Source organism: Salvelinus alpinus, chromosome 3 (assembly GCF_045679555.1).
Source record: "Salvelinus alpinus chromosome 3, SLU_Salpinus.1, whole genome shotgun sequence".
Lineage (NCBI taxonomy): Eukaryota > Metazoa > Chordata > Actinopteri > Salmoniformes > Salmonidae > Salvelinus > Salvelinus alpinus.
Genome location: NC_092088.1, coordinates 23915327 through 23934813, shown reverse-complemented (window position 1 = coordinate 23934813; position 19487 = coordinate 23915327). Strand labels below are relative to the sequence as shown.

The 19487-nt window shown below is 42.2% G+C and overlaps 1 protein-coding gene across 1 annotated transcript; it reads left to right on the top strand.

Moving 5' to 3' along the window:
- Window positions 1-1645: 1645 nt before the first annotated feature.
- On the top strand, window positions 1646-13819 carry rhot2 (ras homolog family member T2). Its single transcript, XM_071392200.1, has 19 exons — window positions 1646-1820; window positions 2782-2840; window positions 3385-3466; window positions 3718-3761; window positions 4732-4785; window positions 4965-5017; window positions 5174-5282; window positions 5473-5574; window positions 5693-5791; window positions 7067-7175; window positions 7354-7474; window positions 7794-7878; window positions 8139-8284; window positions 10080-10180; window positions 10959-11089; window positions 11325-11405; window positions 11504-11626; window positions 11802-12004; window positions 12193-13819. The coding sequence occupies exons 1-19, from the start codon at window positions 1784-1786 to the stop codon at window positions 12308-12310; spliced, it is 1857 nt and encodes a 618-aa protein (XP_071248301.1). The 5' UTR covers window positions 1646-1783; the 3' UTR covers window positions 12311-13819.
- Window positions 13820-19487: the final 5668 nt, after the last annotated feature.

Here is a 19487-nt window from a genome sequence, read left to right as displayed (position 1 = left end):
AAGACCAGGTGTTCTTAATGTTTTGTGTACTCGGTGTATGAGGTAACTTCCTCTTGTCAGTTTTTTATTTTTGAAGTTGATTCATGAGTTTATTTATGTTACATTCTGTTCTACACTTTTTGACTTCAATTATATTTGAAGTTGAAGATTTAGGACAGTTTGTTTTAATTTCAATTCAGTTTGTCTATTTTAATACTTTTTGGTTTATCTTCTCCTGGCATAATTTGTATTTTTTGCAAATTTAAGGAATAAAACTCCTAATATTTGCATAACATATCTCAGTGTGTCTCGTTGCCTACTTTGTCATCCATGACAGAGTCTTAGATCTGTGACAGAAACACACTACAGCCTATGTCATTTTGAGTGTGTTTTATGCTTGGTGATAGTTTTGTCATGTTTTATGTTGTTTTACAAGGCTGTGTGTTCGATGTGAGTTGAGTATCCATGTTTAGACATTCTGTGTTTGACTCCTCATTGACAGAAAAGTGACCAGGTGATGCGGGTGGGTTGGAATTTCTGTGGTGCTGGCCTGTGTGGTCCTATCCCTGCTTAAGGCCTGTGGTGTCACTCTATCAGCTAAGAAACGCAATGGAGGCCACCGGTCGCGACAGCATTTTAACCTCAACTTAAATCAATGTTTTTTTCCTGCAACTTCATGCACTAGAACACATTCATAACATGTTATCAATAGTCTGCCAATAATTTGTCGTTATTCGCCATTCTGACTTGCCTAGTTAAATAAAGGTTAATTATATATATTTTTTGAATACACCATTCTGTATGTTTGGCATTTTAATTGTCACAAACATGGTCATTGTTTTGGTTCTAAGATTCTCATGCCAATATTAATATTTTATTTACATTCTTGTGATTTTACTAGAGGCAACCCTGACCCATAATAGCTCAAGATAAAGTTGTGGATATAGTCTGAACCCCCCAAAATACATAAATGTATTACAACATAGTTCACTTTGCAATTTGTTATATCTATTTCAATTGGTTTCAATCTGTCAGATTTTGTTTAACCTTTTTATATGATGTGCATAACAACTAGCCTGTGCCTACGTATATGAAATTGTCTAGTTGGCTGCCTGGAGACCTGGACCATACGTCTGAACAGTGACCAATCTTTGATTTGATTAGTTCGACAATGTGCAGATGATATGATTGTTATTTAAAGTAACGTGATAGCCGCCATGGCCCACAACACTTAGGTTACATTAAAGAGGGTTTGGTAAGACCAATAAACATACTAAAAATACTGATTAGCAATTTTTACATTTATAATACAGCATCTGACTTATCCATCAGGCTGATTGGTTAGAGCCTGTAAGTAAGCATTTGACTGTAAGGTCTACACTTGTTGTATTCGGCGCACGTGACAAATAAACTTGGATTCGATTTGATTTCATATAAGTATTGGGAAAAATGAAATCTGACATTGTTGAGTCAATAAATTGGTTGTTTGCTTTTTCTTTACTTTTTTTGCCTCGGGCTTATAGAGGACATTCTTAAAACCTCAACTTACTGTACTTGGTACACATTATATTGTTACAGTAGCTGCAAGTTCGCCCACTCTATGGACGACAGTGGGCGCTATTTTTGGCTCTCTTGAACCGGAAGCCACAAGATTTCTCCTTGGGTGCTGCTAGCTAACTGTAGCTACTAGCTAGCTGGAATGGGTCCGAGAGGTAGCTAGCTACCTGAACTGCGGTTAAAAAGTCAAAATAATTTAGACGCATAAGACCCAGCAGAGTACACTCATTGGAAAAGGGAGCGAAACATGAAACGAGATGTCAGGATACTGTTATTGGGGGAACGTAAGTAAATCCTATTTTAATATTGACACATATTTAGCGCGTTAACGTTAGTTAGCTACTGTACAGCTAACGCCTTGTTGTTAACTACAGACTGCCTGATGGAAACCTGCAGTTTTCTATAAATCTGCCCCCCCGTGAATTACTAGCTAATTACCCAATGTTATAGCATTGGCAGCCATCCCATCATTATGTTTTAGCTACATAACATAGTTAGTCTAACATTAGCTAATTAGCCAGCACCAAATCTGACAGTACTAGTCAGTACGTGTTGTTTTGCACATGTACTTACAGTACTAGCCTACGTTAGCTAGCCAAGTTAGTAGCTAGGTAGAACTATTTAGCTAACTAGTTAACTGTCAAAATGTTTTCTCTGCGTTAGCTAGCAAACTAACTTAGATACCTTGCCACCAAGTGTGCTAAAGAGGATGTTTCTTATTTGACATGTTTTGCTGACAATATTGGTGGTTGGTTTTTGGAGAAAAAAACATATATATTCTAGCTAGTTAGCAAACTGTTACAAGTAACTACCACCAAGTATTTTCCTAATAATTATCTTTGTATCCCTAGCTGCATTGTAACTTTAGCTACTTTGTTTGCCCCTCTTTTTGAATAGGCTATTCATGAACAGACCTATTCATGGAAACTCAACAAGAGAATGTCAGAGAGAACCCCTTATCAGGCCGTACTCTGTGGTTAATAAAATAAAATACATTTAACTAGCTACTTATAATAAACTTAGACTAAATTTAGACTTAAGACTTAGTTATAGTTCAGCTTAAGTATTAGCCCCCCATGTAATCCAGCTCTGGCTACTTATGAGCTGGAGAATGTGATATATTTACCTGAGGGTATGACCTCAAGGTGAAATGTGTTTTGCAGACCAGAAATACTCTTCTTCCAGGCTTCATTTTCCAAATTTTCCAATAATGTCTCGTTCCACTTTTCACCCCTCTGTCAACAGCCAAGGTGGGCAAAACATCACTCATCATGTCATTGGTTGGGGAGGAATTTCCTGAGCATGTAAGTGTAGCTATGACTGTACATTCCCACTGGTTTATTTCTCCGTTTTGTGTGCAGTGCTGACACATCTAAGAAATTATACCCACCGAATGCAAACACTACATTGATGACTAAATAGTCCGCTTATTTATAAAATATGTATCCACTGGCTACTGCTACACCGTACAAAAGCAGCATTCTCATTGACTTGGAACATTCAAAGTTTGCATACACATTGTCTGCTATCTACGCCACAGCACACAGAGGGTGGCTATATTCAACTGTGAAAGTGTGATTGGTAGGGAAAATAAACCTCCACTAGTCCTCTTTACTTTGCATTTATAAGCACTCGTTATTGTAATATTGTACTCATAATATGCCACTTCTCCTCACCTCATCCAAAAAGAGGACATTTCCAAGTCATTATCCCAGTATCAGACAGTGTAATGCCTAAACACTCCTCACACTCTAACCATGAAGTTAATTTCAGCCTGTCAGTTCCAAGCTAATTAAAGGTTAATGGAGTCCCTCTGTCAGACTGTTGAATTTGTGTAATCCCCCTTAGGTGCCCCTCCGAGCTGAGGAGATAACTATCCCTGCCGATGTCACTCCAGAGAAGGTTCCCACACACATAGTGGACTACTCAGGTGAGGTGCTGCTCGCTCAGTGGCCTAATACAACTCTCTTGCTATAGTCTGTGTATGTGCCTGTGTGTCTCTATGGAGACCGAATATCTTCCTAGCTGCCAGAAAGTCTTGTCTGCAAGCTAACAGAACTCCTGGTTAAGTGTAATTGCTTGCTTATCGGTCCAATTCAGTGCTGCTGCTGATGAGGTGCTGTAAATGTTATCAACTGGTTATCAGTTGATTAAATTGAGTGCATTGTTTTGGCCCTACAGAAACGGAACAGACAGATGAGGTCCTCAGAGAGGAGATTATCAAGGTACGGCTAGTTCTCAGTGTTGACCCACCTCTTCCTTAGCTGAACGCTCAAGGGTGAAGTTTCCCCTTGGTACAGATCTAGGATCAGCTTCCCCACCCTCAATCCTAAACTTAACCATTAGTTGGGGAAAATACTAAACTGACCCAAGATCAGCGTCTAGGGGAAACTACACGCTACACCTAGCTGAACAGGTAATGCTAAGCTATTAATCGAAATATCTGTTATTTTTCTGTTTTTAAACAACTAATTGACTGACGTCGGTTAAATTATTATTATTTTTCCTGTGAGCTCAATGCGCAGAAAACATGATAATATACTACAATGACCATGGCTACTTGTCTGGTCTGTTTCTTTTACGCCTGCCACGTAAGAGATAGAAGAATGTGCAATCAAGAGGGGATACATAGAGAGCAGTTGCTTTGCGAGGTATTGTTATTCAGCAGTCATAAAAGTATGCCTTATTTACGTTGAAAACTACTAAAATAGTGATTTTGTCAGACAGCATAGGCAGCAGCTCTAAAGAGATGAGCTGATGACTTGGAATGAAATAATAGTGATCAAATAAAACAAATGTAATATACACAACATAAATATTTTATTAAAGTAATGTGAATAACTTTGTGTTGTATTTATTATGGATCCCCATTAGCTGATGCTTATTCTGTGTTACAGTATTCAACCCACATAATGCATAGTGCATTTTTTATGTAAAAATAAAAATTACTAATCTAACCAAAACCTAACAGACATCAAAGTGCACTAATGAACAGGAGAAGGATCTGTAGATGACCACCAGTTGATCTCGCCTCATTATTTAATAATGTGTTGAGTATGTGTTGTAGTGAGCCTTTCCCAGCTGTGCCTTACAAATTCACAATCATTTGAGTTCATTTGAAGAATGTGTTCGATTGCGTGCTTTAGTTGATGATAAAGACCTTGCACTCCAACCATGATTTCCCAACTCCTGCAGGCCAACGTGGTGTGTGTGGTCTATGACGTCACCCAGGAGGAAACTATAGACAAGGTATCCTCTCACACACATGTACACTGTCTTTTATAGATCTTAAATTTCCTTCTTGGAGAAACCAATATGGAAGCATTTGGCATGGTATAACAAGCATTTGTATAATGTAGCCTACAGTATGATAAATTAGAGATTTTATTTGTGTTTTGCTATAATTTCTTATGATACTCACTTTTCAGATCCGAACAAAATGGATCCCCTTGGTAAATGGCGAAGCAGAGAAGGGGAATAAGTATGTACATACTGTTGTTTTAATGACATGTGCTTAGAAGCTTGTGTGCGTCGTCCTTGCCTAAAAGTGTTGTGCTTGAACTAGCCTCTTTGGCCTTTTGTGTCATAAAACATTTAGATATCTTTGATCTTAAATTCATTCCTTATGATGTCACAGAGTTCCCATAATCCTAGTGGGGAATAAATCGGACCTTCGCTCTGGGAGCTCCATGGAGACCATTCTACCTATCATGAACCAGTTTTCTGAGATTGAGACCTGTGTAGAGGTAAGGCTTGCATCTCAAACTCACTCTGCTCTCTTCAGCTGCCTCCCCACTCACTCAACGCAATGAGGACCTGATTTCGCACCAATAATTACTCCCACCGATCTTATGCAAACAATATTTAGTTGAACTGTTTTTGTTTGAACACACCTATGATTAGGCAAACCTGAGGTTTTGACTTTTCTCTCCCAAGTGTTCTGCCAAGAACCTGAAGAACATCTCTGAACTGTTCTACTACGCTCAGAAGGCTGTGCTCCACCCCACCGCCCCACTCTACGACCCGGAAGACAAACAGGTCAGGGAGGACATTTTGAGGATCGCTTTAGCTTTATACCTTTGGAATGACCTGGTTTTATTGCGGAATCTTGCTTTGTTGAGTGTTAACTGTGTCTGTGTGCTGATGTTACTTCCAGTTAAAGTCAATGTGTGTCCGAGCACTCAGCCGAGTCTTCAGCATCTCAGACCAGGACCATGACCGCATCCTCAGTGACACTGAACTCAACTGCTTCCAGGTGAGAATCAAATAACACTCTTCCATCCATCCTTTAATCTATCAACCATACATCAATTGATCTACTAATATATACACTAAAGTTTGGGGTCACTTAGAAATGTTCTTGTTTTTGAAAGAAAAGCAAAAAAAAATTATCTATTAAAATAACTTTAAATTGATCAGAAATACGCCTCACAAGTCCTCAACTGGCAGCTTCATTAAATAGTAACCGCAAAACACCAGTCTCAACGTCAACAGTGAAGAGGCGGCTCCGGGATGCTGGCCTTTTAGGCAGTTGCAAAGAAAAAGCCATATCTCAGACTGGCCAATAAAAATATAATATTAAGATGGGCAAAAGAGCACAGACACTGGACAGAGAAACTCTGCCTAGAAGGCCAACATCCCGGAGTCGCCTCTTCACAGTTGACGTTGAGACTGGTGTTTTGCGGGTACTATTTAATGAAGCTGCCAGTTGAGGACTTGTGAGGTGTCTGTTTCTCAAACTAGACACTCTAATGTACTTGTCCTCTTGCTCAGTTGTGAACCGGGGCCTCCCACTCCTCTTTCTATTCTGGTTAGAGCCAGTTTGAGCTGTTCTGTGAAGGGAGTAGTACACAGCGCTGTATGAGAGCTTCAGTTTCTTGGCAATTTCACGCATGGAAAAGCCTTAATTTCTCAGAACAAGAATAGACTGACGAGTTTCAGAAGAAAGGTCTTTGTTTCTGGCCATTTTGAGCATGCAATCGAACCCACAAATGCTGATGCTCCAGATAATCAACTAGTCTAAAGAAGGTAAGTTTTATTGCTTCTTTAATCAGAACAACAGTTTTCAGCTGTGCTAACATAATTGCAAAAGCGTTTTCTAATTATCAATTAGCCTTTTAAAATGATAAACGTGGATTAGCTAACACAACGTGCCATTGGAACACAGGAGTGATGGTTGCTGATAATTGGCCTCTGTACGCATATGTAGATATTCCATAAAAAATCTGCCGTTTCCAGCTACAATAGTCATTTACAACATTAACAATGTCTACACTGTATTTCTGATCAATTTGTAGTTATTTTAAATGGACAAAAAAAATAGTTTTTCTTTCAAAAACAAGGACATTTCTAAGTGACCCCAAACTTTTGAACGGAAGTGTACATGCGCGCACCACACGTACCACACGTAAGAGATAACGTACCACACGTAAGAGATAAATTGCTGGCAAGGTGTAAAACTGGCATGGCCGTTGGAACAGCCGGGTATAGTTTTAACTCTCTCTGTGTGTGTGTGTGCGCGGTTCCTCAGAAATCGTGCTTCGGGAACCCTCTAGCCTCTCAAGCTCTGGAGGACGTGAAGACTGTGGTGTGGAAGAACACAAGCGACGGGGTGCAGGACAACGGCCTTACCCTGAACGGTGAGGGATGAACCGACAGTGAGATGGCTCAGCCTTTAATGATATAGGACTTGTTGGGTTTAGCCTCTGGTAAAATGGTGAAATTCAATGTTGCTAGTAGCGGTAATAGTTAGTATGGAGCCGACGTGATAAGATGGCGACATAACAGACATGATTCTATTGTATCCTCTATCACCAGGCTTCCTGTTCCTCAACACGTTGTTCATCCAGAGGGGTCGGCACGAGACCACGTGGACCATCCTGAGGAAGTTTGGTTACGATGACTCGCTGGAGCTGACGGATGACTACCTATACCCACAGTAGGTGTTCTGGCTCCACTACTTTGTGTTTCTGACCCAATCACAGACGTGTTAGAGACAGTTGGTTACCTCCCCCATGTTGTAATGTGATATTGAAGAGGATACTGCACGAGTATTGTCACAAAGGTTTTTGGTGAGTCAGTGTTTTCCAGAAAACATCCTGCCCTTACACGATTTATGTTCATTTGTCAAGCCAGAGCGATAGATCGTTCCGTTAGCTAAACCTCAGGCAAGTAACGTCTCGTGGGTTTGTGTGTGTGTGTGTGTGTGTGTACGGTAAGCCCAGGTATTTATATGGCTGTTTGTTGTGTGTTGCCAGGTTACGGGTGCCCGTGGGCTGCACCACCGAGCTCAATCATCTGGGTCACCAGTTTCTCCAGAGGCTGTTTGACAAGTATGACGAGGTGTGTGACCACCTCAGTGGCCATCAATCAGGAAGTCCATTTATTTATATCCATCTGTCTATTTGTCAACAAAGCACTAAGCAGGTTATATTTTAAGTGGAAATAGAATACACATTTTTAAGTGGAATGCCCCCAGTTCATTTTAGGCATTGAAATGTACCCCTCTTCTCCAACAGCATGGCTGTTTTTAGGGCTGCTGAAAGTTTGTTAGGACTTAATGGTGTGTTTTACCCCTCTATCAATATTTATTTTTACACCAGGATAAGGACTCTGCCCTCTCTCCCGCGGAGCTCAAGAATCTCTTTAGTGTGTTTCCCTACATGCCCTGGGGCGCAGACGTGTACACGGCGGTCTCAACCACAGACGAGGGTTACATCTCCAATCATGGCTACATGTGTCAATGGACGTGAGTATTGACCTTTGTTCGCTTTGTAGCCATCTTGGTATGTACAGTGCCTTCGGAAAGTATTCAGACCCCTGGGCCTTTCCTCAATTCTGTTACGTTACAGCCGTATTCTAAAATGGATTAAATACGGTTAAAAAATCTACACACAATACCCCATAATGACAAAGCAAAAACAGGTTGTTAGAAATTTTTGCAAATGTATTATTATTATTTTTTTAAACATACCTTATTTACATAAGTATTCAGACCCTTTTCTATGAGACTCGAAGTTGAGCTCAGGTGCTTCTGTTTCCATTGATCATCCTGGATATGTTTCTACAACTTGATTGGAGTCCACCTGTGGTAAATTCAATTGATTGGATATCATTTGGAAAGGCACACACCTGTCTATATAAGGTCCCACAGTTGACAGTGCATGTCTAGAGCAAAAACCAAGCCATTAGGAATTGTCCGTAGAGCTCCGAGACAGGATTGTGTCGAGGGACATATCTGGGGAAGGGTATGAAAAGATTTCTGCAGCATTGAAGGTTCCCAAGAACACAGTGGCCTACAAGTTTGGAACCACCAAGACCCTTCCTAGAGCTGGCCGCCCGGCCAAACTGAGCAATCGTTAAATAAAGGTTAAATTAAAAAAATTAAATAAAAATTGTGAGAGAAGGGCCTCGGTCAGGGAGGTGACCAAGAACCCGATGGTCACTCTGATAGAGCTCTAGAGTTCCTCTATGGAGATGGTAGAACCTTCCAGAAGGACAACCATCTCTGCAGTACACCACCAATCAGGCTTTTATGGTAGAGTGGCCAGACAGAAGCCACTCCAGTAAAAGGCACATGACAGCCCGCTTGGAGTTTGCCAAAAGGCACCTAAAGACTCTCAGACCAAGGACTGATGAAACCAAGATTGAAATCTTTGGCCTGAATGCCAAACGTCATGTCTGGAAGAGACCTGGCACCATCCCTACAGTGAAGCATGGTGGTGGCAACATCATGCTGTGGGGATGTTTTTCAGCGGCAGGGACTGGGAGACTAATCAGGATCGAGGGAAAGATGAAAGGAGCAAAGTACAGAGAGATCCTTGATGAAAGTCTGCTCCAGAGCGCTCAGGCCCTCACTGGGGGGGAAGGTTCACCTTCCAACAGGACAACAACCCTAAGCACACAGCCAAGACAACGCAGGAGTGGCTTCGGGACAAGTCTCTGAATGTGCTTGAGTGGCCCAGCCAGAGCCTGGACTTGAACATCTCTGGAGAGACCTGAAAATAGCTGTGCAGAAACTCTCCCCATCCAACTTGACAGAGCTTGAGAGCATCTGCAGAGCAAAATGGGAGAAACTTTCCAAATACAGGTGTGCCAAGGTTGTAGCGTCATACCCACAGACTCGATGCTGTAATCGCTGCCAAAGGTGCTTCAACAGAGTACTGAGTAAGGGAATACTTATGTAAATGTGATATTTCAGTTTATCTTTTTTTATAAATTAGTTAATATTTCTAAACCTGTTTTTGTTTTGTCATTATGGGGTATTGTTTGTAGATTGATGGGGGTAAAAAAAACATTTTAATCAATTTTAGAGTAAGGCTGTAATGTAATAAAATGTGGGAAAAGTCAAGGGGTCTGAATAAGGCACTGTAGCTTTGTGTGCCAGACAATGTGTGTATGTCAGCTATGGGGGTTTTTATGTTTAGAATTTCAGTGTAAGGAGGTCCGTGAGTACAAATGAATGTGTTAGGGGATTTAGATTAGGACAGTGAGTGTTCTTATTCCCTCCTAATTTCACTAATGTGACTTCTCTTCATATAAAGTCTTTCAGCGTACCTTGACATCCATCGCTGTCTGGAGTACTTGGGATACCTGGGCTACCCTATTCTCACTGAGCAGGACTCCCAAACCACTGCAGTCACAGGTCTGTGTCTGTACGCATGTCAACACATCTTTTTATTTTTATTTTATGTATGTTAACAAGAACCTATAAACCTCACTCGCTGTACATAGAGGAGGATTAGAACTATAATCTGGTTCACTATAGGCCCTACAGACAGAATTATATACAGTACATGTATGCCTTCTGAGGATGTACAGTGACTCTGAAAGGTCAACTTTTGAATATGCTATTTGACTGGTGTGAAGACTACCAGAGTGTGTGTTGTGTAGTTATTATATGCGCTGCTAACACAAAATTCACACATTTATTTGAGGGTACCAATAATGCCGTAGTCGCATTCCTTCAATTGGTCAATTAGTCAATTAACCTCAACCCACCATCCAGTGAAACCGAGTGGGATTGTTTGAAGCGAAAACCTGCATCCACAAGGGTGCTTCAGGAACGCTGGTTGGTGTGTGTGTGTCTGTGTGTGTAAAACTGAGGGCGTGGCTGCATGGGGTAGCAGGATTAGGGTAGGGTGACGTAAGTCTCACACCCACTCAGCCTGTCCAGCAGAGTCGAGAAGGTTTAGCTGACGCGGCTATAAATGTGGGAGAGGTCCTACCACCTTAGATCAGATTCAAAATGTATCCCGCGTTACCCACAAGGGGAAATACGATTATGTTTGAAATGCTTTGATAGCGCTCCATCATATTAATCAATGGTTCCCTGTCCTGATATGTCTGTTTTTCCATGTATGTGTACTCCCTGTGTTTTCGGTGTGTCTGTGTTGGCGCTATCCGCGTGTGTCCCTCTGCAGTGACGCGGGAGAAGGCTATGGACCTGGAGAAGAGCCAGACTCAGCGGTCAGTGTTCCTATGTAAGGTGATCGGACCACGGGGTACTGGGAAGTCTGCCTTCCTCCAGGCCTTCCTCGGCCGAAACACAGCGGTACGATTATCTCGCTGTTGTTGACCTGTTATTTAGACTAAATAGCGATACAGAATCACACATTCCTGGAAGAACCGTTTAGTACTTTGTTACTAGTAGTACACCTTGAACTCTTCATTGTAAAACCATTCCACTTTGTCAATACGTGTTCGAGCTGAGAAAGGATGTTGAAAGCCCCAACTACTAGCATTGCTACAACTAATGATGAGAGTAACAGTCGGTGTGTTTGTTTCAGAGAGAGGAGTGTTCCACCGGTGCATTTTCCCTCTACACCATAAACACTGTTCAAGTTAGCAACCAGGAGAAGTTCCTCATCGTGAGTTCCGTACCTTTTACTTTGACCTCAACTCTGACCCCTGACCTTTTGGTAGAGTACATTAGCCTCACCTCCCATCTGTCGTCTTCCCCTGGCAGCTCTACGAGGTGGATGTGGAAACAAAGTTCCTAAAGGAGTCGGACGCAGTGTGTGACGTAGCCTGTCTCATGTATGATGTCAGCGACCCCCACTCCTTCGACTACTGTGCCAGCATCTACAAGGTGTGTGGCATCTCATGTCTTCTTCAGAGCTTCTCTGGTTTTCACAGATATGATCAGGAATCTGTTCAGTGTTTCACTCTTCTCTTTTTCGCTCCCTCCTTTCTTTCTTCCCCACATCCTCTTTCTCTTCGCCATATCCCATTCCTCTTCATCCACATCTGTCTCCTTTCTGTAGCAACACTACATGGACAGCAGTATTCCCTGTGTGATGGTGGCCTCCAAAGCAGACCTCCCCGAGGTGAGACAGCTCCACGGGATGACCCCGGCAGAGTTCTGCTACAAACACCGACTGCCTCCGCCGCTCCCCTTCTCCGGCCTGTCCCTGGACTCCACCAGCAAGAACATCTACACCAAGCTGGCCTGGGCCGCCATGTTCCCGTACGTATTAGTTCTCTGACTGTCACATTTGGCAAACTGTTGGTCCCTCTGTCAATCACTCGCCATTTAATCTATAGTTTTTGCGATTCAGTGTTGAGAAACTGGAAAATCATGTCACTTTTTTCATGTCTGCACCTCTAGGCGGTTTCATATGTCCTTTCATTGACGCCTTTGTCTCCCCCCCACAGACACCTGAACGGCTCCGACATGAGCAATACATCCTTCTGGCTGAGAGTGACGCTAGGAGCAGCAGTAGTCGCGGTCCTAGGCTTTGCCATGTACAGAGCTTTCGCCCGACAGAAATGACTAGGGTCCTGACCGGAGCCCACCTTCCCTCTTTTTTCCCACAACCCCAATCTCCAGACCAATCCTCCAGACCAAGCGCCTAGACACACTAGACCATCCTAGACCAGACAGACAAAACACAGATACGTTTTACTTTGTCATGATTTATACCCTAACCTCCCCTCTCCTCTTCTTTACTCTGCTCTTCCAGTCTACTCCAGTTAGTCACGTCTTCTTGACTGACTGTAATAATCTCAGTCAAAATGGAGGCGCGTGACAATATCTCTCACCCTCTCTTGACCACCTTTGCTCGCTCTGCCTTATGGTGTCAAAATCCAGGCTAAGGAGGCAGCCTCCCTGTGCGCAATGCAACGATTCCCCCAAGACCTGCTAAGAATATGTGGTTGCTTTATCAAATGAGGATATACAGATACAAGAAGACTTTTCCACATGCATCCACAAGGTGTTCAGGAGAATGGATAGATTTATTTTTAATGTGTGGTCTTTCCTAAGGAAAAGAATCTCAAAATGTAATAATGCAATTTGGAAGAACATATCAAACTTTAAAAAGTCTGGTGCTGGTTAGAAACCAAAATGGCAAATTTAGACAGTCCATATCACGGGGGGGGGGGGGGGGGGGGGGTATGGAGGACCCTGCTGCACGGACGTAACCGAGCAACATACACTCTGAGCGGGCACAGGAAGTCCCCTGCAGAAGCTAAAGACTTGTCTTCCCATTGACCAAGCCACTGAGATAGACTTTCAGACCTGATTTGCCAAATACAGAAGCCTCTCTCTTACGGACCGTTCCAGTAAAATACATGCTTATCACTCCATTAACTTCTGCTACAATACTACAGTTGTGGGTGAAATTAACTAGATACATTTATTTATGTAAAAAATAATAATACAAAATAGCAGTAGTTGTGGCTTGCCAGATTAGAATTGAGAAGGAAGCAATGTCTTGTTGAGAGAAGTGACTATATTGTATTAGATTGATGAAAAAGAAACACTAAACTCTGTAATGCATCCTCCTTACTCAAAGTAATCAGTCATGTTAAAACAGCCGAATCATTTTTATTTTATGGTATTAAGACTAAATCCTGCCCCGTGCAAATTAACGCTTTGAATGATCATTATAAGGAAATTATCTGCCTCCACTAGTCTTGGCTTTTATGTGCATTCACCACAAATAGGAATTTAGGCCCCAAATGTTATTTCTGCTAAATCAGCCATGTGTGTGTGTGTGTGTGTGTGTGTGGGTGGGTGCACATGTATATTTGCATGTGTGCTTACATGGACCTGTGTGTCAAGATTTTGATTGTATAATTGAAAAAAAAGTATTTTTTTCTTTTTCTTTTTTTAATATGGGAATCACAAATTTTTATTGGTGGGTTATTTTAGTTGGGGACCTGCTATTGCCACAGAAAAAGTTATGTGGATCTTATTGATTGAAAGTGATATCAAAACAACTGAAGTGAAATGCTGAATAAAACAAAACAAGGATTGTTTACTGCTTTGCCAAACTTATATCCTTGACTGTCAGACTGTTTGAGTATTAGAGTGTGTTGTTGGTGCGTGAGTAAAATCACTGTGGAAGCCAACCCCCCCCCCCCCCCCCCCAAAAGGCAGAGATAATAAGACAGTGGTAGAATAAATTCAATCACACCTTTTGTTTTATCACAAAACCGGATAACAACCTCTGTCCAGTGACGTCCACAAAGCATATTGCATGTACAGCAACAGACAGTTGCATGGTCAAGCAAGTTAATGTTTCTGACATATTCGGACCACTAAGCGACTATTGATTTAGAACCCCAGAGAGTTACCGAAAGTTACAAAGCAAACAGGAGGTGCCTCCGCTATTCCAGCACCATTTGAACTTCAACATTTCGACATCATCAAATCAACTCTGCTAAGTCTTAAGACAGTGACAACTAAAATATACCAAAAACAATTTAGTCCAATCAACATAAGCTAAATATGTGGCTGTCCATGGTTATGATTTCTGTGTGTGTAAGTAGAAATGCAAGTAGAAAAACATAGAAAAATATATATTTTTTTATTTCACCTTTATTTAACCAGGTAGGCTAGTTGAGAACAAGTTCTCAGTTACAACTGCGACCTGGCCAAGATAAAGCAAAGCAGTGTGACACAAACAACAACACAGAGTTACACATGGAATAAACAAACATACAGTCAATAACACAATAGGAAAAAAAGTCTACATGCAAATGAGGTAAGATAAGGGAGGTAAGGCAATAAATAGGCCATAGTGGTGAAATAATTACAATTTAGCAATTAAACACTGCAGTGATAGATGTGCAGAAGATGAATGTGCAAGTAGAGATCCTGGGGTGCAAAGGAGCAAAACTAATAACAGCATGGGGATGAGGAAGTTGGATGGGCTATTTACAGATGGGCTATGTACGGGTGCAGTGATCTGTGAGCTGCTCTGACAGCTGGTGCTTAAAGTTAGTGAGGGAGATATGAGACTCCAGCTTCAGTGATTCTTGCAATTCGTTCCAGTCATTGGCAGCAGAGAACTGGAAGGAAAGGCGGCCAAAGAAGGAATTGGCTTTGGGGGTGACCAGTGAAATATACCTGCTGGAGTGCGTGCTACGGGTGGGTGCTGCTATGGTGACCAGTGAGCTGAGATAAGGCGGGGCTTTACCTAGCGAAGACTTATAGATGACCTGGAGTTGGGTTTGGCAACGAATATGAAGCTAGGGCCAGCCAACGAGAGCATACAGGTCGCAGTGGTGGGTAGTATATGGGGCTTTGGTGACAAAACGGGTGGCACTGTGATAGACTGCATCCAATTTGCTGAGTAGAGTGTTGGAGGCTATTTTGTAATTGACATTGTGAAGTAGAAAAACATGTTAACTCACCCTACTTCTAAAGAAACGCCAATGCCATCCTCTTTCATGTTGATGAAATGGTCTGTCACTGTCATACAGTACACGTTTAAAAAATGTTGTCCTATGCTACCTGGCTAATTGCTTGCCAGCCTACCTTCCAATAATGGGTAACCTTAGCTAGTTAACATTAGCCTTCTACATCTAGCAACATATTGAACTTCCATCCTGTCCGGCCAGGAGCACAACAATGTATGAATTAATGGTTGGATCAGAATCACCGTTATAATCATTGGCCAGTATGGAGAATTAAGTAAAACCACAAGTCCAAATCCTTATCTCCATCCATGGCTAATTTAAGGAAAGGGCCAATTTTAGCTAGCTAGCCACCGGAGGACAACAACACAACGAGATGCAACAATTCGTGTTTTTCTGGCAATGATGTATGCTCTCAATGGGCTTTGTAGGAGTGACTCCAAATCCCCGCTGAGTCTGTCACTTTTTTTTGGTGCGCCAGGACCATTCACAGTTTAGTATACTTTTTTTTGTCAAGGGAGGCCAGATGCTTTCCTTGCGTTCAGTGCTATGGGCAGCAACAATGTCATACTGGTTCGGACCAGACAGCATCATTGTACAGTTGAAGTCGGAAGTTTACATACACCTTAGGCGAATACATTTGAAATCAGTTTTTCACTCAATTCCCTGTCTAAGGACAGTTAGGATCACCACATTATTTTAAGAATGTGGAATGTCAGAATAATAGAGAGAATTATTTATTTCAGCTTTTATTTCTTTAATCACATTCCCAGTGGGTCAGAAGTTTACAAAGACCCAATTAGTATTTGGAAACATTGCCTTTAAATTGTTTAACTTGGGTCAAACATTTCAGGTAGCCTTCCACAAGCTTCCCACAATAAGTTGGATGAATTTTGGCCCATTCCTCCTGACAGAGCTTGTGTAATTGAGTCAGGTTTGTAGGCCTTATTGCTTCGCACACACTTTTTCAGTTCTGCCCACAAATTTTCTATGGGATTGAGGTCAGGGCTTTGTGATGGCCACTCCAATACCTTGACTTTGTTGTCCTTGATCCATTTTCCCACAACTTTGGAAGTATGCTTGGGGTCATTGTCCATTTGGAAGACCCATTTGCAACCAAGCTTTAACTTCCTGACTGATGTCTTGAGATGTTGCTTCAATATATCCACATAATGTTCCCTCCTCATGATGCCATCTATTTTGTGAAGTGCACCAGTCCCTCCTGCAGCAAAGCACCCCCACTACATGATGCTGCCACCCCCGTGCTTCACGGTCGGGATGGTGTTCTTCGGCTTGCAAGTGTAACAGTATAACTTTAAACCGTCCCCTCGCCCATACCCGGGCGCGAACCAGGGACCTTCTGCACACATAAACAACAGTCACCCAAGAAGCGTCGTTACCCATCGCTCCACAAAAGCCGCGGCCCTTGCAGAGCAAGGGGCAACGCTACTTCTAGGTTTCAGAGCAAGTGACGTAACTGATTGAAACGCTATTAGCGCGTACCCGCTAACTAGCTAGCCATTTCACATCCGTTACACTCACCCCCCTTTCAACCTCCTCCTTTTCCGCAGTAACCAGTGATCCGGGTCAACAGCATCAATGTAACAGTATAACTTTAAACCGTCCCCTCGCCCCGACACGGGCGCGAACCAGGGACCCTCTGCACACATCAACAACGGTCACCCACGAAGCATCGTTACCCATCGCTCCACAAAGGCCGCGGCCCTTGCAGAGCAAGGGGCAACAATACTTCTAGGTTTCAGAGCAAGTGACGTAACTGATTGAAACGCTATTAGCGCGTACCCGCTAACTAGCTAGCCATTTCACATCCGTTACACAAGCATCCCCCTTTTTCCTCCAAACATAATGATGGTCATTATGGCCAAACAGTTCTATTTTTGTTTCATCAGACCAGAGGACATTTCTCCAAAAAGTACAATCTTTGTCCCCATATGCAGTTGCAAACCGTAGTCTGGCTTTTTTATGGCGGTTTTGGAGCAGTGGCTTCTTCCTTGCTGAGCGGCCTTTCAGGTTATGTCGATATAGGACTCGTTTTACTGTGGATATAGATACTTTTGTACCCGTTTCCTCCAGCATCTTCATAAGGTCCTTTGCTGTTGTCTGGGATTGATTTTGGATTGATTTGCACTTTTCACACCAAAGTACGTTCATCTCTAGGAGACAGAACTTATCTCCTTCCTAAGCGGTATCACGGCTGCGTGGTCCCATGGTGTTTATACTTGCGTACTATTGTTTGTACAGATGAACGTGGTACCTTCAGGCGTTTGGAAATTGCTCCCAAAGATGAACCAGACTTGTGTAGGTCTACCATTTTTTTCTGAGGTCTTGGCTGATTTCTTTTGATTTTCCCATGATGTCAAGCAAAGAGGCATTGAGTTTGAAGGTAGGCCTTGAAATACATCCACAGGTACACCTCCAATTGACTCAAATTATGTCAATTAGCCTATCAGAATCTTCTAAAGCCATGACAACATTTTCTGGAATTTTCCAAGCTGTTTAAAGGCACAGTCAACTTAGTGTATGTAAACTTCTGACCCACTGGAATTGTGATCTGTCTGGAAACAATTGTTGGAAAAATTAATGTAGATGTCCTAACCGACTTGCCAAAACTATAGTTTGTTAACAAGGAATTTGTGGAGTTGTTGAAAAACGAGTTTTAATGACTCCAACCTAAGTGTATGTAAACTTCCGACTTCAACTGTAGATGGCATACACATAGAGACAGAGGGGCAATATGTCGCTCGAATGCTTTGTCCTGTGAGATCCATTCAGCCGGAACATTATGAAACACAGAGAGACAAAATATTAATTATTTTGTTATTTATTTGTCCATTTCTTTGGGAAGCCTGGCTTCCCTTTGAATCCATTAATACACACCACTAGTGTGCACTGGTTCAATGTGTGCTTAATGTGAGGGCCCAAAGGCAAATGATTAAATATCAAATAGATTTTGTGCAGAACTCCACATAAAATGATACAGGTTTTACATAAATGCATTGACAATATGGTAAAAGGTATAGCCTAACAGAATGGTGTGACTAGTTATGCTATCAGAACTCTTTAAAAAAATAATAGTTTCTGAGATGCCCTCTGCTTATTTACCTATTTTTTTCGAACTCTTTCGCACGTGAGCAGTTGGCATCCTCTGAATTTAATTAGACAACTTTGCGGTTAAGAATAATATATGGGCATGTCACTATATTGTGACCAAAAACGTTCACAAATTCAAAAACGGCAACCTTTTAAAACATATTTTATATTTGGAATGTGAAAAACGGCAACCTTTTAAAACATACACTGCTCAACAAAATAAAGGGAACACTTAAACAACACAATGTAACTCCAAGTCAATCACACTTCTGTGAAATCAAACTGTCCACTTAGGAAGCAACACTGATTGACAATAAATTTCACATGCTGTTGTGCAAATGGAATAGACAAAAGGTGGAAATTATAGGCAATTAGCAAGACACCCCCAATAAAGGAGTGGTTCTGCAGGTGGTGACCACAGACCACTTCTCAGTTCCTATGCTTCCTGGCTGATGTTTTGGTCACTTTTGAATGCTGGCGGTGCTTTCACTCTAGTGGTAGCATGAGACGGAGTCTACAACCCACACAAGTGGCTCAGGTAGTGCAGCTCATCCAGGATGGCACATCAATGCGAGCTGTGGCAAGAAGGTTTGCTGTGTCTGTCAGCGTAGTGTCCAGAGCATGGAGGCGCTACCAGGAGACAGGCCAGTACATCAGGAGACGTGGAGGAGGCCGTAGGAGGGCAACAACCCAGCAGCAGGACCGTTACCTCCGCCTTTGTGCAAGAAGGCGGAGGTAGCGCTCGCATTGATGTGCCATCCTGGATGAGCTACACTACCTGAGCCACTTGTGTGGGTTGTAGACTCCGTCTCATGCTACCACTAGAGTGAAAGCACCACCAGCATTCAAAAGTGACCAAAACATCAGCCAGGAAGCATAGGAACTGAGAAGTGGTCTGTGGTCACCACCTGCAGAACCACTCCTTTATTGGGGGTGTCTTGCTAATTGCCTATAATTTCCACCTTTTGTCTATTCCATTTGTACAACAGCATGTGAAATTTATTGTCAATCAGTGTTGCTTCCTAAGTGGACAGTTTGATTTCACAGAAGTGTGATTGACTTGGAGTTACATTGTGTTGTTTAAGTGTTCCCTTTATTTTTTGAGCAGTGTATTTTATATTTGGAATGAACTTCTGTCTCAACCCCAGGGCATATTTGCCATGAAGAACTACTGAACGCAAAATAGCTGTTCA

Excerpts from the sequence above, each read along its gene's own strand:
- rhot2 (XM_071392200.1), top strand. The coding sequence starts at position 1,784 with ATGAAACGAGATGTCAGGATACTGTTATTGGGGGAAC. Across the intron at positions 3,762-4,731 it reads TCAGAGAGGAGATTATCAAG|GCCAACGTGGTGTGTGTGGT; the intron begins GTACGGCTAGTT and ends CAACTCCTGCAG. Across the intron at positions 7,475-7,793 it reads GATGACTACCTATACCCACA|GTTACGGGTGCCCGTGGGCT; the intron begins GTAGGTGTTCTG and ends GTGTGTTGCCAG.